At 42.5% G+C, this 24,059-nt stretch overlaps 10 protein-coding genes across 10 annotated transcripts; 4 read left to right on the top strand and 6 right to left on the bottom strand.

The window, feature by feature from the left end:
• Window positions 1-1,129: 1,129 nt before the first annotated feature.
• Window positions 1,130-2,283, bottom strand: GCK72_015877 (uncharacterized protein; the record flags this gene model as incomplete). Its single annotated transcript, XM_053731188.1, has 2 exons — window positions 1,130-1,973; window positions 2,048-2,283. 2 exons carry the CDS (start codon window positions 2,281-2,283, stop codon window positions 1,130-1,132), a joined length of 1,080 nt encoding a protein of 359 aa, XP_053585960.1.
• Window positions 2,284-3,104: 821 nt separating this feature from the next.
• Window positions 3,105-4,612, bottom strand: GCK72_015876 (uncharacterized protein; the record flags this gene model as incomplete). The annotated part of the gene is made up of 4 exons (XM_053731187.1): window positions 3,105-3,440; window positions 3,485-4,004; window positions 4,086-4,328; window positions 4,449-4,612. 4 exons carry the CDS (start codon window positions 4,610-4,612, stop codon window positions 3,105-3,107), a joined length of 1,263 nt encoding a protein of 420 aa, XP_053585959.1.
• A 1,127-nt stretch (window positions 4,613-5,739) lies between these two features.
• Window positions 5,740-6,991, bottom strand: GCK72_015875 (uncharacterized protein; the record flags this gene model as incomplete). Its single annotated transcript, XM_053731186.1, has 2 exons — window positions 5,740-6,709; window positions 6,783-6,991. 2 exons carry the CDS (start codon window positions 6,989-6,991, stop codon window positions 5,740-5,742), a joined length of 1,179 nt encoding a protein of 392 aa, XP_053585958.1.
• A 950-nt stretch (window positions 6,992-7,941) lies between these two features.
• GCK72_015874 (uncharacterized protein) lies at window positions 7,942-9,092 on the bottom strand (the record flags this gene model as incomplete). Its single annotated transcript, XM_053731185.1, has 2 exons — window positions 7,942-8,782; window positions 8,857-9,092. The coding sequence occupies 2 exons, from the start codon at window positions 9,090-9,092 to the stop codon at window positions 7,942-7,944; spliced, it is 1,077 nt and encodes a 358-aa protein (XP_053585957.1).
• Window positions 9,093-9,733: 641 nt separating this feature from the next.
• Window positions 9,734-10,582, top strand: GCK72_015873 (uncharacterized protein; the record flags this gene model as incomplete). Its single annotated transcript, XM_003094822.2, has 1 exon — window positions 9,734-10,582. The coding sequence occupies one exon, from the start codon at window positions 9,734-9,736 to the stop codon at window positions 10,580-10,582; it is 849 nt and encodes a 282-aa protein (XP_003094870.2).
• Window positions 10,583-11,847: 1,265 nt separating this feature from the next.
• Window positions 11,848-12,486, top strand: GCK72_015872 (uncharacterized protein; the record flags this gene model as incomplete). Its single annotated transcript, XM_003094841.2, has 1 exon — window positions 11,848-12,486. The coding sequence occupies one exon, from the start codon at window positions 11,848-11,850 to the stop codon at window positions 12,484-12,486; it is 639 nt and encodes a 212-aa protein (XP_003094889.2).
• Window positions 12,487-13,559: 1,073 nt separating this feature from the next.
• Window positions 13,560-14,808, top strand: GCK72_015871 (uncharacterized protein; the record flags this gene model as incomplete). The annotated part of the gene is made up of 2 exons (XM_003094835.2): window positions 13,560-13,801; window positions 13,854-14,808. The coding sequence occupies 2 exons, from the start codon at window positions 13,560-13,562 to the stop codon at window positions 14,806-14,808; spliced, it is 1,197 nt and encodes a 398-aa protein (XP_003094883.2).
• Window positions 14,809-15,363: 555 nt separating this feature from the next.
• Window positions 15,364-16,149, bottom strand: GCK72_015870 (uncharacterized protein; the record flags this gene model as incomplete). Its single annotated transcript, XM_003094870.2, has 1 exon — window positions 15,364-16,149. The coding sequence occupies one exon, from the start codon at window positions 16,147-16,149 to the stop codon at window positions 15,364-15,366; it is 786 nt and encodes a 261-aa protein (XP_003094918.2).
• A 604-nt stretch (window positions 16,150-16,753) lies between these two features.
• On the top strand, window positions 16,754-17,131 carry GCK72_015869 (uncharacterized protein; the record flags this gene model as incomplete). Its single annotated transcript, XM_053731184.1, has 1 exon — window positions 16,754-17,131. One exon carries the CDS (start codon window positions 16,754-16,756, stop codon window positions 17,129-17,131), a length of 378 nt encoding a protein of 125 aa, XP_053585956.1.
• A 5,422-nt stretch (window positions 17,132-22,553) lies between these two features.
• Window positions 22,554-23,785, bottom strand: GCK72_015868 (uncharacterized protein; the record flags this gene model as incomplete). Its single annotated transcript, XM_053731183.1, has 2 exons — window positions 22,554-23,493; window positions 23,541-23,785. The coding sequence occupies 2 exons, from the start codon at window positions 23,783-23,785 to the stop codon at window positions 22,554-22,556; spliced, it is 1,185 nt and encodes a 394-aa protein (XP_053585955.1).
• Between the last annotated feature and the right edge of the window lie 274 nt (window positions 23,786-24,059).

Here is a 24,059-nt window from a genome sequence, read left to right as displayed (position 1 = left end):
TCTCAAAGTACTGTGCGTAGTGAATTGAGAGGGCCTCCGGTGGAGGCCGTGGTGACGTGGCATACCCAGGTCCGCAAACAAGACCAATCCCTCTGCCTTCAGAGTCGGCGATCTCATTTATTCAATCTTCCCGCACCGCCCGTTCTCCTCGGACGGTCCGTTCTCCCCGAATATCGAGAAGACTCTTCGGGAAGATTCGGTGACGTGGCATACTCAGGTCTGGAAACACCCGGTCATGTACACATCTGCGTATTGCGGACTTCCCCGTGGGAAGGTCTGTCTTCCCTTTCAGCCTAACATAGCCTATTGTTCTCTACCAATTCAGAAAAATAACAGCTAGTCTGTCTATCAGTTTGTACGGACGTCGAAAGTCACACAATTAGCAGCCTAACAGTTGGAGTTTGGACTCGGAAACCTAATATAAATATGAAATTATAGAATATGAAATTCCATACAAACTGGCAAATATCCCTTTTAGAAGGTTCTACTAGAGACAAATAAGGAAAAAACAGGACGAGTAAGACCTAGGAAAACGAGTGTGTCTGATGGACCAATCCTTCAAAATAATAAATGAGTACGCGCGAGAGTCCCCGGAAAGATTGGTGTATGCGGACTAGAGAATGTTCGAGAACGTCTTCTGGTCCGCAAACACTGAGTATGTATTTGCGGACATGGATCTGCCTCCTTCTGTCTCTTCAGGAGTCTCAGTCCCTAACATTCCTAAGGAATATGAAGTGACGTGACAGACCTTCTGCTGTCATTACCACCATAATCTGTCGATTTATGATGATGGAGCAGATGCACAAATATAATAAAAGGTGAAAATGGAGTACGTGATGGACAAGTAATTATCTCATGAGAACCTTCGAGAAGGTCCCCTAGACTCTTTGGGAAGATTTCGGCGACGCAGGTCTACAAACTCCGCGTAACGTACACCCCGGACGTCGAAAGTCACACAATTAGTAGCCCAATAGTTAGAGCTTAGACTCGGAAGCCTACAACTAGTTTTGAAAAGAAGACTGGTTGCAAAACGATATACTTTATTGGTCTTATTTTAACAAAGTTTTTACAACAGAACACAGAATTTTAATTAATTAATTATCTTTTTTTTCTTCAATAGAGCAACAAGTCAAAGAGTGATTTCGTTCACCAGTTTTCCGAGTTGCTCCTGCAGTGCATTGACTGTATCCTTGACGCTATTCTGGATGCTAGTGAGATTTTGGATCCCGGCTAGAAGATTCGTAGATTCCTTGAGATCCACCGATTGCTGTTGGGTTTTTTGAGTTGTAGTCTCAATTTTATCGTTCATTTTTTGTGGATGGAAGCTCAGCTCCTCCACCTGCTTCTCAAGTTTCTTCTCAAACTGCAACATCGCCTCGAACTCCTTCTCATGTTTTTTTAACCTCTGATTCTCCTTCTTAAGCTCCGCCTCCTCAAACATTGAGGAAACTCGCGCCAACTCTTTTTCAACCTTGAGCAATCTGACAGAATCTGATTGGACATGAGACATGGTAGTGATGTTTGTGATCCAGGATTTTAGTTGTTGGATTTCGTCAGTTCGGTCCTTGACGCTATTCTTGATCAGATTTTGGATCTCTGCATCCTTGTCGGCGATAAGATTTTTAGATTCCCTGAGCTCCGCTGTTTGTTGCGCAATAATCTTTCTTAACTCCTCGTTCTCTTTCTTTTCAGTTTCCACTTGCTCTTCTAGCTTATTCTTATACTGAAGCATCGCTTCCAGTTGCTCCTTTTGATTCTTCTCCTTCTTAATCTCCGCTTCTTCTCCAACCTCCTGCCACAATGCTTCAGGCCCCACAGTGCGGCATCTGAAGAACCAGCAATCCACGGCTACATTTGTCATCTCAACCGATTTGCCTATGATCTCCATCTGATCGTGATCGGGTATCGGATTCGTCTCAAAGAACTTAGTGAGAGTTTTATGCTGGTAATAGGTGATCTTCTTCTTGAAAGCCCTGAAAAGTAAATTGTTTGTCAAAATTTAAATTGAGATTCAGATTCTTTGCTTAAGGAAACTATTTTTACTTACATCTCTTCCTCCCGCTCCCTTTTCCTCTCCTGTTCCTCCGATTTTTCCTTCTCCAAAGAAATCTCCGCCCACAATGCTTCAGGACCGACGACTTGGCATCTATTCAACCATGACTCCACGGCAGCATATGAAATTCCATAAGAACTGGCTACGATCTCTTTCTGCACATTCTCAGGAACCGGAACCCTCTTGTAGAACTGTGCTAGTATGTTATGCTGGTAAAAAGTAATATCCATCTCGAGTGTCCTGAAAATATGAGCAAAGATAGAAAGGGAAATGTAGAGAGTTTTAATAAAGACAAAGAAAGAAAAAACACGACAAGTAAGACCTATTAAGACAATGAATGAGTGGGTCTGATGGATCGATTCTTTGAGATAATGACTGCGCGCGCGAGGGTCTCCGGGAAGATTGGTGTATGCGGACTAGAGAATGTTCGAGAAGGTCTTCTGGTTTGCAAAAACTGAGTGCGTATTTGCGGACATGATGGTACTGGCCGACGCATTCTTCTGGCTATTCTGCGCAGAGGATCTGCCCCGAAGAGCCCGTTCATTCTCAGGCACTCTTAGACTGTTGTCTCACAGCTTGCTTTTGGTGCTTGAGAGCATCTGGGTATCTAGGCTTATAACTCTTCTCGCAGAGACATTTAGCATGTTTTGATGCAGAAATGGAATCTGTGTAATCGAAAATACCTATAAACAAATTCATAGGTCGTTTGAATGCGATGTCTCCAAAGACTTTCCTTGTGAGAAGAGGTTTAATTGATATTGTGTGCTTTACCGTTTTATGGGATTTTTTAAACGAATAAATAAATTGTGAACCAAATTTCATGTATATCCACGTTTGGAGGGAGTATGTGAGAGATCACAGGGATAGACTCCCAAACAGTATGCACAAGTAGCTAGCTGACATTTTAAAAACGTTACATAGCCTATTTGTAAAACGATATACTTTATTCATCTTAATTTAACACAGTTTTAACAAAGCACATAATTTTAATTAATTAATTAGTCAATGGATTATCATTTTTGAAAATTTCCATCTTCATTAGGGCAGCAAGTCAAAGAGTGGTTTTGGTCAGCAGCTTTGCGATTTGTTCCTGCTGAGCATTGACCGCATCCTTGACGCTATTCTGGATGCTAGTGAGATTCTGGATCTCTGCAGCCTTGTCAGCAACGAGAGTCTTGGCTTCCTTGAGCTCAGCAGATTGTTCTTCGTTTCTTTGGGTCATAGTCTCTATTTTATTGTTCTTTTCCTCCAGAAGAAAGCTCAGCTCCTCGATCTTTTTGTTCGCCTCTTCCACCTGCTCCTTGAGCTTCTTCTTAGACTGAAGCATTGCCTCCAACTCCTTCTTTTGCTCCTTCAACCGATCATTCTCCTTCTTAAGATCCGCCTCCTCAAGCAGTGAGGAAACTGTTTCTCAATCTTGAGCAATTTGACAGGATCTGATTGGACATGAGACATGGTAGTGATGTTGGTAATCCAGGATTCTAGTTTCTGGTTCTCGGCGGTAAGGAAGGTAATTTTGTCTTCAGCCTGGTCTCCCTTGACACAATTCTTAATGGCTGTGAGATTTTGGATCTCTGCATTCTTGTCAGCGATGAGATTCTTAGATTCCGTGATCTCCGCTGCTTGTTGCGCAATAATCTTTCTCAGCTCCTCGTTCTCTTTCTTTTCATTTTCCACTTGCTCCTCAAGCTTCTTCTTAGACTGGAGTGTCGCCTCCAGTTGCTCCTTTTGATCTTTCATCCTCTCATTCTCCTTTTTGAGCTCCGCCTCTTCAAAAGCCTTCAGCTGCGAGGAAACTCGAGCCAACTCCTTCTCAATCGTGAGGAATCTGACAGGATCTGACTGTTGAGCATGAGTACAGGTGGTGAGGTTAGTGATCGAGGACTCTAGTTTCGGATTCTCGGCGGTGAGGGAGGCAATTTTGGCTTCAGCTTGAGATAGCTTTGTCATTCTGGAAATTGGAGATATAAAATTTTAAGTGAGCAGCACGAAGAGCAGTCCGAACTTTTAGATCAGAATTCTTAAGACTTACAACTCTGTCTCCTCCTCCTCCTTCTTCCTTCTCCACTCCTCAAGATCCACTTCTCCCACCTCCGCCCACAATGCTTCAGGACCCATCGTGCGGCATCTGAAGAACCAGCAATCCACGGCTATATTTGTCATCGCTACCGATTTGCCTATAATCTCGATCTGATCATCATCTGGAAACGAATTCGTCTCAAAGAACTTTGTGAGTTTTTTGTGTTGGTAGTAGGTAATTTTCTTCTTCTTCGCCCTGAAAAGTAAAAAAAATTGGCAAAAATTGAATACAGATTCAGATTCCTTTGGTTTCAGCCAATTTCAGCAGGTTCATAGATACTATATTCAATATATCAACGATTTTAACAATACTCACATTTCTTCCCTCCGCTGCCGCTCCCTTTTCCACTTCTGTTCCTCCAATTTTTCCTGCTCCAAAGAAATCTTCGCCCACAATTTTTCAGGGCCCGCGATTCGGCAATTGGTGTACCAGGAATCCACGACGTGATATGGAATTCCAAGAGAAGAGGCTATATCCATTCTCATATCTCTTTCTAGATACCCATCCTCCTCGTAATAGTACTCCGCGAGTTGTTCATGCTGGATCTGCCCCGAGGAGGCCGTTCATTCTCAGGTATTTTGTGTCTCTTTGACTATTCCTGAGTGTGAATAAGCTACAAATCCCACGTCTCAAGATTATCTTATCTAGACTGCATTTGGGATGTGGCCCACGGCAAGCAGACACCTTACAGGAGTCTCAGCCCCTTACATTCCTAGGGAATATGAAGTGACGTGGCAGACCTTCTGCGGTCATTACCACCATAATCTGTCGATTTATGATGATGGAGCAGATGCACAAATATAATGGAACGTGAGAATGGGGAACGTTATGGACAAGGTCTTATCTTGCGAGAACCTTCGGGAAGGCTCATCGGGAAGATTCGGTGACGCACGGCCTCCTACAGAGGCCCTCTCAAAGTACTGTGCGCAGTGACGTGGCATACCCAGGTCCACAAACAAGACCAATCCCTCCGCCTTCAGAGTCGGGGATCTCATTCATTCAATCTTCCCGCACCGCCCGTTCTTTTCGAATAGTGCCGTCCTCTTTTCTCCCTCTCATACAGTTCTTCCCTATCTAACCATTCTCCCTTATTCCAGATGGACCCTCCTAACCAGAAACTGAAGCCGTCGCCTCACTTCTTACGTCTCCTCTCCAATAAAACGGTCCCCGAAGACACACCAACAACCGCACAGACCCCGGAAATCCTGCTCGAGGCGAAGGAGGCGGAGCTTCAAAAACTCAAGCAAGCCAACAAGCGTCTTCAATCAGAGGCAAACGACGCCTATCTAAATACTCTGGTTGCAAAACGATATACTTTATTGGTCTTATTCAACACAGCTTTTACAAAAAACACAGTTAATTATGAATCATCATCTTTACATTTTCAGCGATTTAAAATGTTCTAAACTGTATCACCTGGAACATTTATCGGGTAGGAAAGAGAATTGCTCCCCGATTCATCAATAGGGCAGCAAGTCACACCTATAGAACAATTTTCAAAGGTTGCATAACGATATACTTTATTTGTTTTTCATTTTAACATAGATTTTACAACAAAACACACATTCAATTATATCAATAATCATTTTTGAACATTTTCAACAATTTAATCTGAATCTTCTGGAACCTTTATCGGGGGGTGGAGAGAACTGCTCCCCTGAATATCTTCAAAAGACCAGCATCTCAGGCCTGTAGAACAGTTTTCTTTGAAGATGTTAAGCAGCTTTGCGATTTGCTCCTGCTGAGCGTTGACTGCATCCTGGACGCCATGCTGAAGGCTAGTGAGATTTTGGATCCCGGCTAGAAGATTCTTAAATTTTTTGAGCTCAGCAGCTTGTTCTTCGTTTCTTTGAGTCATTGCCACTATTTTATTGTTATTTTCCTTCAGAAGTAAGCTCAGCTCCTCGTTCTCTTTCGTTTTATTTTCCACCTGCACCTCAAGTTTCTTCTTACACTGCAAAATAGCCTCCAACTCCTTCTTCTGTTCCTTTAACCTTTCATTCTCCTTTTTAAGCTCCGCCTCCTCAAAGGCCTTCTGCTGCAAGGAAACTCGTGCCAACTCTTTCTCCACATTGAGCAGTCTAGCAGGAATTGACTGTTGAATATTGTTCATGGTAGTGAGGTTGGCAGCTTGGTCCTGCTGAGCATTGACTTGATCCTTGACGCTATTTTTGATCAGATTTTGGATCTCTGCATTCTTGTCCGCGATGACATTCTTAGATTCCGTAAGCTCAGCTGCTTGTCGTGCAATAATCTTTCTCAACTCCTCGTTCTCTTTCTTTCCATTCTCCACTTGCTCTTCTAGCTTCTTCTTAGACTGGAGCATCGTCTCCACTTGCTCCTTTTGATCCTTCTCCTTCTCAATCTCCGCCTCTTTTTCAAACTCCTGCCACACTGCATCAGGACCCATATTACGGCACATGAAAAACCACAAATCCACTACTACATTTGTCAGCTCAACCGATTTCCGTATGATCTCCCTCTGATCATAATCTGGAGTCGGATTTGTCTCGTAGAACTTTGTGAGAGTTTTATGCTTGTGAGCTGTGAACATTGGATACCCCTCATTGGATTCCCTGAAAAGTGACAATATTGTCAAAATTCGAATGCAGAGGGCCTAAACGTTAGTTGAGTATTGTAAATACTTACATCTCTTCCTCCAGTTTTATCATCTCCAATAAAATCTCCTGCCCCAATTTTTCAGGCCCCACGACTCGGCATTTAGAAAACCAGGACTCCACTTCCACATTTGACATTCCATACGATTTGGCTATGCTCTCTCTCTGCTGCCTATCTGGAACCGGATTCTTCTCGTAATACTCCGTGAGTTGTTCATGCTGTTGAAGCGAAATGTTCATCTTGAGTGTCCTGAAAATATGAGCAAAGATAGAAAGCGAATATAGAATGTTCTACTAGAGACAAAAAAGGAAACACGACAAGTAAGACAAATGAAGACAATGAATGAGTGGGTCTGATGGATCGATTCTTCGAGATAATGAATGCGCGTGAGTCCCCGGGAAGATTGGTGTATGCGGACTAGAGAATGTTCGAGAACGTCTTCTGGTCCGCAAACACATGATGGTACTGGCCGACGCTTCCTTCTGGCTAATCTGCGCAGAGGATCTGCCCCGAAGAGCCCGTTCATTCTCAGGCACTCTTTAACTGTTGTCTCAGAGCTTTCTTTTTGTGCTTGAGAGCATTTGGGTATCAGATGCACAAATATAATAAAAGGTGAAAATGGAGAATGTCATGGACAAGTAATTATCTAGTGAGAACCTTCGGGAAGGTCCCGTAGACTCTTTGATAAGATTCCGCAACCCAGATCCGCGAACACCGCGTAACTTCTGCGTATTGCGCACTTTCCCGTGGGATGGCCTGATTTTCCTTTCAGCCTAACGTAGTCTACCGTTCTCTGTCTATCAGTTTGTCCGGACGTCAAAAGTCACACAATTAGCAGCCTAACAGTTGGACCTCGGACTCGGAAAAAAAGTTACCGTAACCTAATGCCACCTGACATGAGCAACCGTTACTTACAGTAGCCAGGGTTCATGGTTATGCTGAGTTTACGGCATTTCTGTCGATAGTTGTTCAGAAACTGTCTCATTGTGCCTGTTGTCATACTGTAATCTACCGTAATCCACTCTAATCTGTTGGACCAAATTCCGTAGTTCTGGAATGTCCTAGTTTCGATAGAAAACTGGTTGCAAAACGATATACTTTATTGGTCTTATTTTAACAAAGTTTTTACAACAGAACACAGAATTTTAATTAATTAATTATCTTTCTTTTTCTTCAATAGGGCAGCAAGTCAAATAGTGATTTCGTTCACCAGCTTTCCGAGTTGCTCCTGCATAGCAATGACTGCATCCTTGACGCTACTCTGGATACTAATGAGACTATTAATCCCGGCTAGAAGATTTGTAGATTCCTTGAGATCCACCGATTGCTGTTGGGTTTTTTGAGTTGTAGTCTCAATTTTATCGTTCATTTCTTGTGGATGGAAGCTCAGCTCCTCCACCTGCTTCTCAAGTTTCTTCTCAAACTGCAACATCGCCTCGAACTCCTTCTCATGTTTTTTCAACCTCTGATTCTCCTTCTTAAGCTCCGCCTCCTTAAACATTGAGGAAACTCGCGCCAACTCTTTTTCAACATTGAGCAATCTGACAGAATCTGATTGGACATGAGACATGGTAGTGATGTTTGTGATCCAGGATTTTAGTTGTTGGATTTCGGCTTGATCATTGACGCTATTCTTGACCAGATTTTGGATCTCTGCGTTCTTGTCGGCGATGAGATTCTTAGATTCCCTGAGCTCAGCTGCTTGTCGCGCAATAATCTTTCTCAGCTCCTTGTTCTCTTTCTTCTCATTTTCCACTTGCTCCTCAAGCTTCTTCTTATATTGAAGCGTCGCCTCCAGTTGCTCCTTTTGATCCTTCTCCTTCTTAATCTCCGCTTCTTCTCCAACCTCTTGCCACAATGCTTCAGAACCCATCGTGCGGCATCTGAAGAACCAGCAATCCACGGCTACATTTGTCATCTCCACCGATTTGCCTATGATCTCTAACTGATCATAATCTGGAATTGGATTTGTCTCAAAGAACTTAGTGAGAGTTTTATGCTGGTAATAGGTAATCTTCTTTTTGAGTGCCCTGAAAAATGAAAAGTGTGTCAAATTTTGAATTGAGATTCAGATTCTTTGCTTAAGGAAACTATTTTTACTTACATCTCTTCCTCCCGCTCCCTTTTCCTCTCCTGTTCCTCCGATTTTTCCTTCTCCAAAGAAATCTCCGCCCACAATGCTTCAGGACCGACGACTTGGCATCTATTCAACCATGACTCCACGGCAGCATATGAAATTCCATAAGAACTGGCTACGATCTCTTTCTGCACATTCTCAGGAACCGGAACCCTCTTGTAGAACTGTGCTAGTATGTTATGCTGGTAAGGAGTAATGCTCATCTTGAGTGTCCTGAAAATATGAGAAAAGATAGAAAGGGAATGTAGGAAGTTTTACTAGAGACAAAAAAGGAAGAAAGACGACTAGTAAAACTTAGGACGACAATGAATGAGTGGGTCAAATGAACTGATCCTTCGAGATAATGCGTGAGTCTCCGGGAAGATTGGTGTATGCGGACTAGAGAATTTTCGAGAACGTTTTCTGGTCCGCAAACATTGAGTACGTATTTGTCTTCAGGAGTCTCAGCCTCTAACATTCTGAGGGAATATGAAGTGACGTGACAGACCTTCTGCGGTCATTACCACCATAATCTGTCGGTTTATGATGATGGAGCAGATGCACAAATATAATGGAACGTGAGAATGGAGAACGTTATGAACAAGGTCTTATCTCGTGTGAACCTTCGGGAAGGCTCATCGGGAAGATTCGGTGACGCACGGCCTCCTGCAGAGGTCCTCTCAAAGTACTGTGCGCAGTGACGTGGCATACCCAGATCCGCAAACAAGACCAATCCCTCCGCCTTCAGAGTCGGTGATCTCATTTATTCAATCTTCCTGCACCGCCCGTTCTCTTCGAATAGTGCCGTCATCTTTTCTCCCTCTCATACAGTTCTTCCATACCTAACCAATCTCCCTTATTCCAGATGGACCCTCCTAACCATAAATTGAAGCCATCGCCTCACTTCTTACGTCTCCTCTCCAGTAAGACGGTCCCTGAAGACCCACCATCAACCGCCCAGACCCCGGAAGCCCTGCTTGAGGCGAAGGAGGCGGAGCTTCAAAAACTCAAGCAAGCCAACAAGCGTCTTCAATCAGAGGCGAACGACGCCTATCTAAATACTGCCAATGATATCTCCTACTACAATCACCTGCTTCGTGAGAGGGATCAAAGGATTCGGATGTTGCTGGAGGAGAATCTGAAGAATTCTGAAGTCGAGCAGCTCAAGGATGAGCTCCAAAAGCAAGAGAAAAAGTATCTGGAGGTGAAGAAGTCCGAGGAGGCTTTGAGGGAGGGGGCTAAGGAGTTCCATTGGAAAATGTTTTTAATGAAGTCGGAGCATCAAAAGGAGCTTCAGATGAAGGACGATGAGATTTTCAAATTGAAGGAAGCAGCTAGCCACTTTGATGATCTGCTTGTGGCCAAGGATCAAAAGGTGACGGAGCTCGAGGAGCAACTTCAGGAACTCCAGGAGGCGGCTAACAGGGAGGCGGAGCTTAAGAAAGCGGAGAAGGCTAAAGACGATTACTTCGATCAGCTGCATCAGATGAAGGATCGGGAGAATATGAAACTCCAGAAGCAGTTGCAGGAGGTGGTTAGTGAAGGGGCGGAGCTTAAGCGTCAGCTCGAAAAGGCCATGGAGAAGATAAGGGAGTTGGAGGAGGCGGAGACGAGCGATGAGAAGGAGGCGGAGACGAGCGATGAGGAGGAGGAGAGCGATGGCAGTTTGTACTCGGACTCTGGTTCCGACTACGATGAGATTCTTAAAATCTGAAAAGCGGTTTAATTGATATTGTGTGTTTTACTGTGGATGTTTTGAACGAATAAATGAATTGTGACCGAAATTTTATGTCTGTTTGTGTTGGAACGGGGTATGTGGGGTCTGAATGAATAAAAAGACAAACAGGAGGAGGGACCTGGGTATGTCACGTCATCGAATCTTCCTGAAGAGCCTTCCCGAAGGTTCTCATGAGATAAAATCGTGACAATCAATCTTAAGGGCCCAGGTCGGCAAATATTGTGGACACAATCCATCCATTTACCCTGTTTTCACTGCCTGATTCTAATTGAAGTTTTGTTCCCATACGGTCCCAAACCTTAGAACCCTTATCGCTGAACCTCCTAGTTCTTTTCTTCCTATTCTTTTGCCTAGACCTATTTCCCTTAAGCTTTTGGTGCCATCCTAAATCCTGCCGGTTCCAAATCCCTCTATTTCTTTAGATCATGTCCTATGGAACCTCCGATCCTCATTCTTCAGTTGGATCCTAGCTTCTGGTGCTTAGATCCCTGATCCTTAATTCTAGATTCCCAGATACTCTTGAACAACAGAAGACAGCTGACAATTGATCTAATGCATCATCATAAATCGGCAGATTATGGTGGTAATGACAGCAGAAGGTCTGTCACGTCACTTCATATTCCCTCAGAATGTTAGAGGCTGAGACTCCTGAAGGATGTCTGTTTGCCGTGCAGGACTGCCTTCCCAAAGGCTTTCTTGTGACCTGAGATTTGTAGCTTATTTACATGTCCGCAAGAACGTACTCAGTGTTTGCGAACCAGAAGACGTTCTCGAACATTCTCTAGTCCGCATACACCAATCTTCCCGGGGACCCTCGCGCGCATTTATTATCTCGAATGATCGGTTCATCAGGCACATTCATTCATTGTCTTCCTTTGTCTTAATTACTCGTCGTGTTTCTTCTTTTTTTCTGTCTCTAGTAGAACTCTCTATTTCCTTTCTATCTTTACTCATATTTTCAGGACGCTCAAGATGAAGCCAACTTTTCACCAGCATAAAACTCTCACAAAATTCCACGAGAAGAATCCGGTTCCAGATGATAATCAATTAGAGATCATAGCCGAATCGGTTGGATTGAGAATTAATGAAGTCAATTCCTGGTTTATCAGATGCCGCAGACTGGGTCCAGAAGAGTTGTGGGCGTCGCTTAATTGCGAGACGAAGATGAGGAGGAACAAAAAAAGAAAAAGGAGGAGCAGAAGAAAAAGAAGCAGTTGGAGGCGATCCTCGAATCAAAGAAGATGCTTGAGGAGCAGGTGGAAAAAAAAAGAAAAAAAAACGAGGAGCTGAACAAGATTATTGCGCAACAAGCAGCGGAGCTCACTGAATCTAAGAATCTCATTGCTGACAAGAATGCAGAGATCCAAAATCTGATCAAGAATAGCGCCAAGGAGGACCAAACCGAATCTAAAATTATCTCCCAAGCTGCCGAAATTCAAAAACTGGAAACCTGGATCACGAACCTGACCACTATGTCTCATGTGCAATCAGATCCTGTCAGATTCCTCACGATTGAGAAGGAGTTGGCACGAGTTTCTTCGGAACTGAAGGCTTTCGAGGAGGCGGAGCTTAAAAAAGAGAATGAGAGGTTGAAGGATCAAAAGGAGCTGTTGGAGGCGATGCTCCAGTCTAAGAAGAAACTGGAGGAGCAAGTGGAAGAGGCTAACAAAAAGATCGAGGAGCTGAGTTTGCTTCTGAAGGAAAAGAACGATAAAATTGAGGCTATAACCCAAAAAATCCAAGAGCAATCTGCTAACCTCAAAGAAGCCCGTCACCTTATGAGCTGCTCCCTGAGTTTAATTGACATTCAGAAGGATAAAATCGAAGCTCAGCAGGAGGAAATCGCAAAACTGCTGAAAGGTTCTGAAACTGTTCAATAGGTTTGATATGCTGCTCTTGGATCCGTTGACTTGTTGGAAGTGTTCAAAAATGATATACATAATTATTATAATTCTGTGTTTTGTTGTAAAACCTATGTTGAAATGAGACCAATAAATTATATCGTTTTGCAACCAGTCTTCTCTGAAAACTAAGAAATTCGAAAACTATTGAATTCGTCTTTCAGTCATTCCTAATATCATTTCCGTTAGGTTACTGTAAGTTTCCGAGTTCAAGCTCCCATTATAAGGCTGTTAAATGTGTGATTTTTGATGTCCAAACTGACTGAAGGTATAAGCAGAATTTTGATAGTAAGGACGTTTTGAAGCTGAAATGTGAGACATTTAAACAGCTTGTTACTATTAGTAAATTGGTGTGGTTACGGTAGGCTTCCTGTTTTAGTATAATACGAATGAGGGGTGACTACAGTAGACTACAGAAATCTACATTAAGTTACGGTAGGGGGTATGATACGGTAGATGTATGAGGTAATGATAAGTTACTGTAAACTACGGTAGGGTTACAGTATGACAACTGGCACCATGAGATAGTATTTGTACTACAGAAATAACCCAAACTCATTATACTTGGAATTTTATCAATCATCGACCAACTATGAACCCTAGCTAGTATACGGGACAACCAGGAAAAAAAACAGACCCTCGCTCACTGACGAACAGGTCCGCAATACGCAGGAGTGTACATGACGTGGTGTTTGCGGACTGCGAATCTTCCCGCACCCGCCACCGGAGACCACTATATAAGGTGGAAGGGGGATGGCAGTGGAGACAGTCGTTCATCCCTTTTCTCCCACCGTAGTCATCGCGGCTCTCCCTTCTCCGGCACAGACTGCCTTCCCCGTCTGGTCGCGTTCTCTCTCTAAGAGTTCTCAAACATTCTCTAGTCCGCAAACACCAATCTTCCCGGGGACTCACGCATTATCTCGAATGAACCATTCATCAGACCCATTCATTCATTGTCCTAATTGGTCTTACTTGTCGTGTTTCTTTCATTTGTTTTAGTAGGTATCTTTACATTCCCTTTCTATCCTTGCTCACATTTCAGGACACCCAAGATGACCATTACTCTTCATCAGCATGAAATTCTTACTAAGTGTTACGAGATGAATCCGATTCCAGATGATAATCAAAAAGAAATCATTAAAAAATCGATCGGATTTAGATATCGCAGTAACGAGGTCGATGTTTGGTTTGCCAAATGTCGAGCCATGGGTCCTGGGGCATTGTGGGCGGAGATTTCTTTGGAGAAGAAAAAATCGGAGGAACAGAAGAGGAAAAAGGAGCGGAAGGAAGAGATGTAAGTATTAACTATCCTGTATTCAAATTTTGACTAACGTTTTATTTTTCAGGGCGAAGAAGAAGAAGATCACCCACTACCAGCATAAAAAGCTAACAAAGTTCTACGAGACGAATCCAATTCCAGATTATGATCAGAGGGAGATCATAGCCGAATCGGTTGCGATGACAAATGTAGCCGTGGATTGCTGGTTCTTCAGATGCCGCACTGTGGGGCCTGACGCATTGTGGACGGAGGTCGGAGAAAAGGCGGAGCTTAATGAGGTGTATGAAAAGAAAGAAAACGAGGAGTTGAAAAAGATTATTGCGCAACAAGCAGCGGAGCTCGCGGAATCTAAGAATCTCATTGCCGACAAGGATGCAGAGATTCAAAATCTGATCAAGAATAGCGCCAAGGACCGAACTGACGAAATCCAGAAACTGGACTCCTGGATCACCAATCTCACTACCATGTCTCATAATCAATCAGATCCTGTTAGACTCTTTACAATTGAGAAGGTGTTGACACGAGTTTCCTTGCAGCTGAAGACTTTTGAGGAGGCGGAGCTCAAGAAAGAGAATGAGAGATTGAAGGAACAAAAGAAGGAATTGGAGGCAATGCTTCAGACCAAGAAGAAGCTCGAGGAGCAAGTTCAAGAGCTGAGATTGCTGCTGAAAGAAATGAATGATAAAATTGAGACTATGACCCAAAGAAACGAAGAGCAATCTGCTGAGCTCAGGGAGCAAGTGGAAAATGGAAAAAAAGAGAACGAGGAGATGAACAAGATAATTGCACAGCAATCGTTGGAGCTCAAGGAATCTAAGAATCTTCTAGCCGATATCCAAAATCTCACTAGCATCCAGAATAGTGTCAAAGATGCAGTCAATGCTCAGCAGGAACAAATCACAAAACTGCTGAACGCCTTCGAAGAAAACTGTTCTACAGGTCTGACATGCTGGTCTGTGGAAGATATTCCGGAGAGTAGTTCTCTCCACCCCCCGATAAACGTTCCAGAAGATTCAGATTAAATTGTTGAAAATGTTCAAAAATAATGATTAATTGTTTAATTGATTAATTAAATCTGTGTTTTGCTGTAAAAGTTGTGTTAAAATGAAACCAATAAAGTATATCGTTTTGCAACCAGTCTTCTTTAGAAATTAAGACATTCTAAAACTACGGAATTTGGTCCAACAGGTTTGATGGGTTACGGTGGGCTACGTTTTTTATATGGAATGAGGACATATAACTCGGTACTATGCAGTTGGTCAGGATAGGCTACCGAAGACAACGGTAGGTTACAGTATGACACAATGAGAGTTTTGGAACTACCAACGGCAGAAATACCGTGACTAGCACAATGAGACTACCATAAGTATCGCACAGAAATACCGTAAACTCAACCGGTTGCTCAGGTCAGGTGGCCTCTACACTACTGTAGGTTACGGTAAGTGAGTGTAAGTCAACCAACACAATGACACTGATCATATAAAAGAAGAAAACATGTTCGATTCAAAATACTTTATTCGGCTTGAATAACAGACATATTTCAAAATTTTGGTCAAAAAATTAATAAACATATAGAATTAATCCAATTCCAGCTCCTCCTCCATCTTCTTCATAGCCTTCTCATCCTTCTCCTTCCGAATCTTCACCTCCTCTCTAGTCTCCTCCAACTCCTGCGAAATCTGCTCATCCCTCTCCATCGCAATCTTCCGGATCTCCTTCATCTCCTTCTTCATCTGACGGACCTCTCGTTCTTTCTTCAGAAACTTTTCCTTCAACTCCTGACTCTCCTTCAGCAATTTCTTATTCTCATCCTTCATCATCTTCATCGCACAGTCGTCATACTCGATCTCATTTCTCATCATTGAGTGGAACTCACTGAGCCCTCGGTAGTTGTTGCCGAGCTCCTTGATCTCCTTCTTCTGCTCCTCGATAAGATTCTGTTTTTCAGAAATAGTGGCTTCACTTTTAGCCAAGCTGGCTTTCAACTCCTCCACCTGCTTCTTAAGCTCCTCCCCCTTTTTCACAACTTTCTTCGCTTTTTCTTCCTTCTCATTAATGATCTTCCGGATATTTGCCGCATTTTTTCGCACGACCTTTTGGTGTTCTCGATGACTTTCTTGTAGAGCTTCATATTTCCTTTGGGCCTCACTTAGCTTCTCCTTAAGCTCCAGAATCTTTTGATCCTTCTTCTGCTCCACGATCTTCCTCTCCAATCGTTTGAATTTCTTGTCGTTATCGATTTTCATATCCTCCAACGCTTCGCTGAGACGTTGCACGTTGTCTTGGAGGACAGCGATGGAGACTGCCTTGGGTGCTGGTGCCATAGAAGTCCTCTGACCAGTGACCATGACTCGTGGATCCATTTGTATTCTGAAAAGAGTTATTGATTGAGGGAGGGAAGATGTGGGGTGGTTAGTAAGAGAGCGCGGGGGATGAATGAATGGCAAGACAGTCCTCTTCCTCATCTTGCTCGTCAAGTCCGCAATACGCAGAAGTGTACATGACGAGGTGTTTGCGGACTGCGAATCTTCCCGCAGCCGCCACCGGAGACCACTATATAAGGTGGAGGTAGTGGCAGTGGAGACAGTCCATTTCCTCCCACCGTAGTCATCGCGGCTCTCTCTTCTCTAAGACATAGTGTGAATTGGCAGACACCCTTCAGGAGTCTCAGCCCTTAACATACCTAGGGAATATGAAGTGACGTGACAGACCATAATGGAAAGTGTGAGTGGAAAAGGTCTTATCTCGTGAGAACCTTCGAGAAGACTCATCGTGAAGATTCGGTGGCGTGGCTTGCCCAGGTCCGCAAACACCAGTCCCTCCGCCTTCAGAGTCCGTCTCTCTTTGCACCACCCGTTTTCTCCTCTCCGCTCATTGTATTGATCTAACGAACGCCTTATCACTCCTGCGTTTCACTCCTCCACCATTCGCTGCCATTTCCCCTATAAAATCTACCCAATTTTCCAGATGATGAATGTCATCGACGAGCTCCACACGAAAAATCACATGACTGCAACCAAAGAAATTGGAGATCTGAAGGTGAAAGTCGACAGGAAGCATCAGAAGATTCTGAGACTCAAGGAATCTGAAATGGATTTGAAGGAGAAGTTGATGAAGGCAGAAAACGATAAGAAAGAGTTGCTTCAAGCCAAGGACCAACAGATTCTAGAACTTCAGGGCCAACTCCTTAAGGCTATCCGGGATATGGATGGCGTCCACAAAGCATTTGAAAAATGTGTGACGGAGAATCTGGAGCTCAAGGCGCGTCTTGTCAAAAATCGGCCCCTCTTCTTAAATCGCCTATGGACAGGCGTGCCGATTTGGAGTGGGCGGAGCTTGTGGTAAAAAAAATGTCAAAAATCGGCCCCTCTTCTTAAATCGCCTATGGACAGGCGTGCCGATTTGGAGTGGGCGGAGCTTGTGGTAAAAAAAATGTCCACAAAAACGTCCGCACTCATTTTTCTTAATAACTCTCTTTGTTCTCAACTTTTTCAAAAAATTCTTTTTTGAGGTGATACAAAAACTTGGGGCGCCGGTGGCGACCGCCAGGGGTTGGGTTTGGAGCATTCGCGAAAAAGTTATGAGCACAAAAGTAAGAGCAACTTTTTTCACTCAAAAAAATGGCTTGAGAAATTCACGATTTTTGCCTTTTCTTGCTTCGTACGGCGCCAGTTTTGAACATTTCGGGGGGATATTCTGGACTTAAGATCTCTGAACATCTGGCTATCGAGACATGTAAAAATTATCTGGAAATATAAAAAAATATGATTTATGGCCATAAAAGAAAGGGAACTACTTTTTTTTCCAAATTTTTTACTTTCCTCTCGATATCTCGCGTTGTATTAAACCGAAAGCTTTGAAATTTGGTACAGTTATGAAACTTGGCATGGGGAAGGTGACTAAAAAAACAGATTTTAATTTGGAAGTGATGCAATCGAGTTATACTCAAAAAACAGTCAAAAAATGAGCGATTATCGATCGATCCCCCTTTTTTCGCCTAAAACTTTGACCGGCTGTAACTCGCTCAGTTTTGAGAAATTTCAAGATCCGAAAAAAAGGAAATGTGTGGAAAAAAAATCTCTATCGATCCATGTAAAATTCAATATACTTTTAGCTGAAAACCCATTCAGAAAACCGAATTTTGTGATTTTCGTGGTTTTTCGGTCATGTTGGGATTTTTTCTATTCGCTGTCCTGGGCACTGGATCCACTGAATCGCTCTGAATTTTTGACACCGATCTAAACTTTTGGAGATCTAATGGAACCAAAAAGTCCGATCAAAAAATATTGATATCGGACGATTCTGTGGAGAAACCTGAATCTACACTGACATTTTTTCGAATACACTGACCATTTTGTCATTGTATGTGTCATTGTACAGCTGCGAGGAGCTCCCCTCTTTTCTATTCTCTCCATGACCTCGGTTTTCTGTGCACAAATGGCGCAGTGGGAGAGGGCGGGGGTGATAATCGGTGTGGTGGGGGTTCGAAACCTTCTTATTCGTTTTTTTGTTGTTTTTTTTTGTATGAACTTTCTAAATGAATATGAAAGGAAATATTGTAAAAAGTTCGAACGAATACGGGGAAAATAGGATCAGTCGGTGTGTCTGTTTTGAATTCAAAAGCTGGTCGTTCTTCCATTTTCCTTCAAATCGAGCAATCTAATTTTTGAATGTAAAACTTGCTAATCACCGCGCACGGGGCGATGCCCCGTCTTGCGGAGCCCGCCGGGAGGCGGGGGACGCTAGTCGCCCCATAAAACTCGGGGAGCTCGGCGCTTAGCTCATTGCCAACGCCAGAAGCCACATGGGCATTAAGGATTTCGAAGTTTCGAGGGAGATGTTGGAGGCTATGCTATGAATGTTGATAAGTTGTGTATAACTGACCAAATGTTTTGTGATTGAATAAAATCTTGTTACCTTTCAATTTGTAAATTTTTAAACCTGCCAACCTGGGAAAAAGTTGGGTACTGTAGTTTCTTCTTCGTACGGATTCATGAATAGCTAAATGCAAATCTAACAATATCATTTGGAAGTTAGAAACATGTGTCCTTCCATTCCCTCCATCCACCATCGACACATTACGAAAGGGTACACGGCGTCTCTCAAACAGGTACACTCTCTCTCAAACACATTGGTCACAATGCCTCTTCACCATCGACACATTTCGAAAGAAGTACTCTCTTTCTCTACTTCTCTAGCTCCGCCCTCGTTTTATGAGGGGTATATATACGTCCTGTTGGTGTTTGGCATTCAGTTTTCTCTCTAGATCGATATTCGGATTTTCGGTCTTTTACTATTTTTATAGAAGTCTAATTATTTTGCGTTTGGGTTTTGGTGAAAGTGAGTAGTACTGTAATGATAGTTTGAGTAATCATTTGACTAACTGATAATAAGTGAGATATTTCTGGATTATTGGCAAAAATTTGACCAAAAACGGTCGAAATTGGAGAAATTTCAGTGAAAATTCGAAAATTGTGCATTTTGTCGTCGTGGTGAACATTAGTATCTGTGAAAAATCGCTCAAAATCGAAAATTCCACGACAAAATGCATATTTTTCAAATTTTTCGAGTTACAACACAGAAATTTCAAAATTTGTGTATTTTGTCATCGTGGTGAACATTAGAATGCACAGATTTTCAAAATATTGTGTCCAAAAATGCTGAAAATCAGTGAAAACCTGTGACAATGTGGAATTTCTTAGTGTCTAATGTTCACCGACACAAAAAATTACACACTTTTCGCAAAATTTCCGAATTTTCAGTGATTTTTGACCGATTTTCAACGAATTTACTTCAAATTTCTGCAATTTTTGACAAAAAGCGGATCAGAATCTCAAAGCATAGAAAATGGAGAGATTTAGACATAAAACAAATAACATAAATTTACTTACGAAAGTGTACAACTGTGTCATTTTAGGTTTCTCCCATTTCTGGGCATACCCACCCGACCCGGACGTCCCGCATGGCAGAAGGTCAGTATTCGTGTGCTCACCGCAGACGATACGGAGGCGGAGCATGGTAAGAAGCTTGAAGCATTCTTTGCGACAAAGGGAGAGTAACTTCCCTGTGCTAAAAATAGATGGAGAGGAAATACTTTTTTTTCGCAATGCTCGCAAACGAGTACAAGGAACGAAAAGCCGAGCTGATTACGTTGAGACTGTCAGCTATATATAAATGATGGAGATTTACGTAAAAATGTGTACGACTCTATCATTTTTGGCTACATGGCTTTCGCCACCTCAATTGGGTATAAGAAAATCCATTTCTGGCCCTGCCCACTAAACCCGGAGGATTCTTCTTGTTCCGTGGACGTCCCGCGTGGCAGAGAGTTCTTGACCGGAAAGAGTTGATTGAATGGTACACGACACTTTTGGAACTTGGAAAGACGAGAGGAGGGAGCATAATCAATTACACACAAAAAAACGAACGACCAAAACCCGAATTAGCGATGGAGGATATTGGAATGAAGTGCTCGGAGATTTTTTGGAAAATCATGGCTTGGATTTCACCTACAAAGAAACAGCCATTTATGCAACATCAATCATCCTCTGGGTGCTAATTAGAGAGCTGATCGCAACTGGTCAAAATGTAAGAATCTTTAATATTCGTATAGTAAGAAAATTTTTTTTTTTTTTTAATAAGAAAATTTTCAGGCGGACCTTCAAACTGCTCCGTCCGTGCCAAGGTCCTCTTCCGATTCCGCTTCATTCTCTGCTATACAATTAGTATGTTTTATCATGTTAAAGACAGTGAGAACATTGTCATCCTCATCAGCTTCACTCTTCCGTGTCCATCATTCAAGTGAACTTTTGACCAAATGTTTTATGATTCAATAAAATGTTATTAAGTGTACATATCTGGTTGTTCTTACCCTACATTGGATTTACCACATAACTTTATCCTTCGTTCTCTGTAAAACGAGCAACCTGTGCAATAGGAAATGCATGGTAGTGCTTGTTTTTACTTTTCCAGATCGTGGTGATGTGCTGAATATGAAATTTCGAATGGAAAGCCATTGCAAATCTAACAATATTATTCTTAAGTTCGAAACATGTGTCCTTCCATTCCCATGCTACACCATCAACACATTACGAAATGGGACACGGCGTCTCTCAAATAGGTACACTCTCTCCCTCAAACACATTGGTCACAATGCCTCTTCACCATCAAAACATTTCGAAAATGTACTCTCTTTCTCTATTTCTCTCTAGCTCCACCCCCGTTTTATGGCGTATATATACCTCGTGCTGGTGTTTGGCATTCAGTTTTCTCTCTAGATCGATATTCGGATTTTCGGTCTCTCACTATTTTTATAGAAGTCTAATTATGTTGCGAATGGGATTTGGTGAAGGTGAGTATTACTGTAATAATGTTTTGAGTAATCACTTCTTTTTAGGAACTTGAGCCGATTTTTCTGTTGATTTTTAAGAGAAGAAGCCCCAGAAGAAGCGAGAACGGAAGAGAGGAAGCTGTCGGAGGAGTTGGATGCTCAAGATTGGGAGGATGACAGTCCGGAGGTAAGAATATATTGAATCTAGAAAATAAGAAAACAATAAAAAATCGCATTTTGCAGGTGCTCACCTATCGTCCGTGCGCCCTCAAATATCTGTGTGTTGCTGGAGAATTCGCTCGTAAAAGTGGAGCCGTGTCCTCGGTAAGTGTATAAATGAGTGAATTTTGTGTATTTTTGGGTGTTAGCACTTACAAGGGAAGTCTTCAGAGAGAACGCTCCATAAATTTGGTCTTAGATACTTTCGACTACTTGTAATCTAGAATCCATTTCTACACCTAAAATCGGCTAACTGTCTCTGCGAGCCAAGTTATGAGCTCTCAAACTTTTCACATGGTAAGGCTGGTTTCATTTGTGTTCCCCAGCGGTTAACCTGTGGTCATACGTTCCTAACGTTTGAGAGCTCATTTTGAGTGCTCATAGCAAGTTTTGACTGCAGAAATGGACTTGCTGTAGTCGAAAGTACATATGACTAAATTTATAGATCGTTCAAAACCCGCGTCCCTAGAGACTTCCCTTGTCATCGAAAAATGAATGATTCGCCTCGATTATGGTCTGTTTCCCACGCGGGGGAGTGAACATAAAACGGGGGAGGCAGCCAGTGCAATGCATCATTTTTCTATCTGATTCTGCTCTTATCGTCACGCTTTTTATTGCAGATCAAATGTGAATGGGGACGGGAATGGTGCCTTCCAAGAAGATGCTTTCTAGGAAAATGTGTTTTTTAAAGATGTTCATCAATTTTTTATAATTTAGTTCTGCCTCTACTCTAATAAACTATGAATTCAAAAAAACAGTTGTATTTTTTCACTTTTTTACAGTCACGACGGCTATATAGCTTTTGTGCCAGTGTGTAACGTTTCCATGGTTGTAATCTGAGCATTTTTTTTCCATTTGTCTATTTTTTTCGATTTTTGACCTCACTTTTCTCGAATACCAGGCTTCGAGGGCAAGATTTAGATAGATATTTGAAATCAGCATAATTTCAGCTTTTCAGCAATATAGGTCACGTGTCATATCTCTACGGTGACTTTCCCTAGATAGTCTATTTGAGTTGACATAGCTATCTCAGCCGATCTTATTTTACCCTTCTACAGACCCCTCCATCTTTAATTGTGGGCCAAACGGAAAACTAACACGATATAACAAATTCAACTTTATTGATGATCGGTCTTAACACAAAAAGAAATAAAATTGATTTAGAATCAACTTGGCACAAAGTGATATCTCTTTTAGAAAAAAAGTTATCATCATTTTTCAAATTTCACGCAATTGCAAACTATTGATCAAATTGCAAGGGAGTCTCATGTCAATGAATCTTCTAGCACTCTTCTCCTCTTCCAATTCCTCCTCTTCATCCTCCGATTCCTCGTCATCAGTTGCCAAATCCTGCTCCTGAACCATCTTCAACTTCTCAACATCTTTCTCCAACACCGCCATAAGCTCCTCCACCTTCTGAATCTTCGCATCGTCTTCTTCTTTTGATTTCAGGATGACAGTTTGGAGATCTGCCACTTTACCCTCTGTTCTGAAAAGGTCATAGTTGAGAATCTCGTTTTCTCTGAGGAGCTCCTTGATTCTTCGCTCCGCCTCCTTTTTCGCATTTTTCAAGGATTTGTTTTCTTTTTTTAAATGTGCAAGCTGGAGCATCGCCTCATTATCCTTCTTTAGCTCCGCCTCCTCAAGCTTTGTGCAAACTCGTACCAACACGTTTTCCACATTGAGCAGTCTAGCAGGGAGGGACTGTTGAATTTTAGCCATTGTAGTGAGGTTGGCAGCTTGGTCCTGCTGAGCATTGACTTGATCCTTGACGCTATTCTTGATAAGATTTTGGATCTCTGCATTCTTGAGATGCTTGAATTGCCTGAGCTCCGATGCTTGTCGCGCAATAATCTTGTTCAGCTCCTCGTTCTCTTTCTTTCCATTCTCCACCTGCTCCTCAAGTTTCTTCTTAGACTGCAACATCGCCTCCAACTCCTTCTTTTGCTCCTTCAACCGCTCATTCTCCTTCTTAAGCTCCGCCTCCTCAAGCTTTGAGGAAACTCGTTTCAACTCCTTCTCAACATTGAGCAGTCTAGCAGGAATTGACTGTTGAATATTGGCCATGGTAGTGAGGTTAGTGATCCAGGACTCTAGTTTCTGGATTTCGGCAGCTTGGGAGGTGATTTTGGCTTCCGCTAGAGATAGCTTTGTCATTCTGGAAATTAAAAACAGCATATTTGACCCCTAACTAACTATACTTACGCCTTCTTCATCTCTTCCTCCCGCTCTTTTTTCTTTCTCTGTTCCTCCGATTTTTTCATCCTCAAAGAAATCTCCGCCCATAATGCTTCAGGACCCATATCTCGGCATTTGCAAAACCAAGAATGGACTTCACAAATATTCAATCCAACCGATTCGCCCATGGCCGTTTCCTGCAGCACATTTGGTGCCCGATTCTGCTTGTAGAACTTCGCGAGTTGTTCATGCTGGTGAAGAGTTATTTCCATCTTGAGTGTCCTGAATAAAAAGAATAAAAAGGGAATGTAGAAACCTCTACTAAAAACAAATATAAGAAACACGACGAGTAAAAGCTAGGAAGACAATGAATGAGTGGGTGTAATGGACCGATTCTTCGAGATAATAAATGAGCGGGCGAGAGACTCCAAGAAGATTGGACTACAGAATGTTCGAGAACTCTTAGATAGCCTCACATCGCATCAGATCGATAGAGGTTCTTAAGAGAGAGAACGCGACCAGACGGGGAAGGCAGTCTGTGCCGGA

This window comes from Caenorhabditis remanei, chromosome IV (genome assembly GCF_010183535.1).
Source record: "Caenorhabditis remanei strain PX506 chromosome IV, whole genome shotgun sequence".
NCBI lineage: Eukaryota > Metazoa > Nematoda > Chromadorea > Rhabditida > Rhabditidae > Caenorhabditis > Caenorhabditis remanei.
This window is presented reverse-complemented; position numbering and strand designations above follow the sequence as displayed.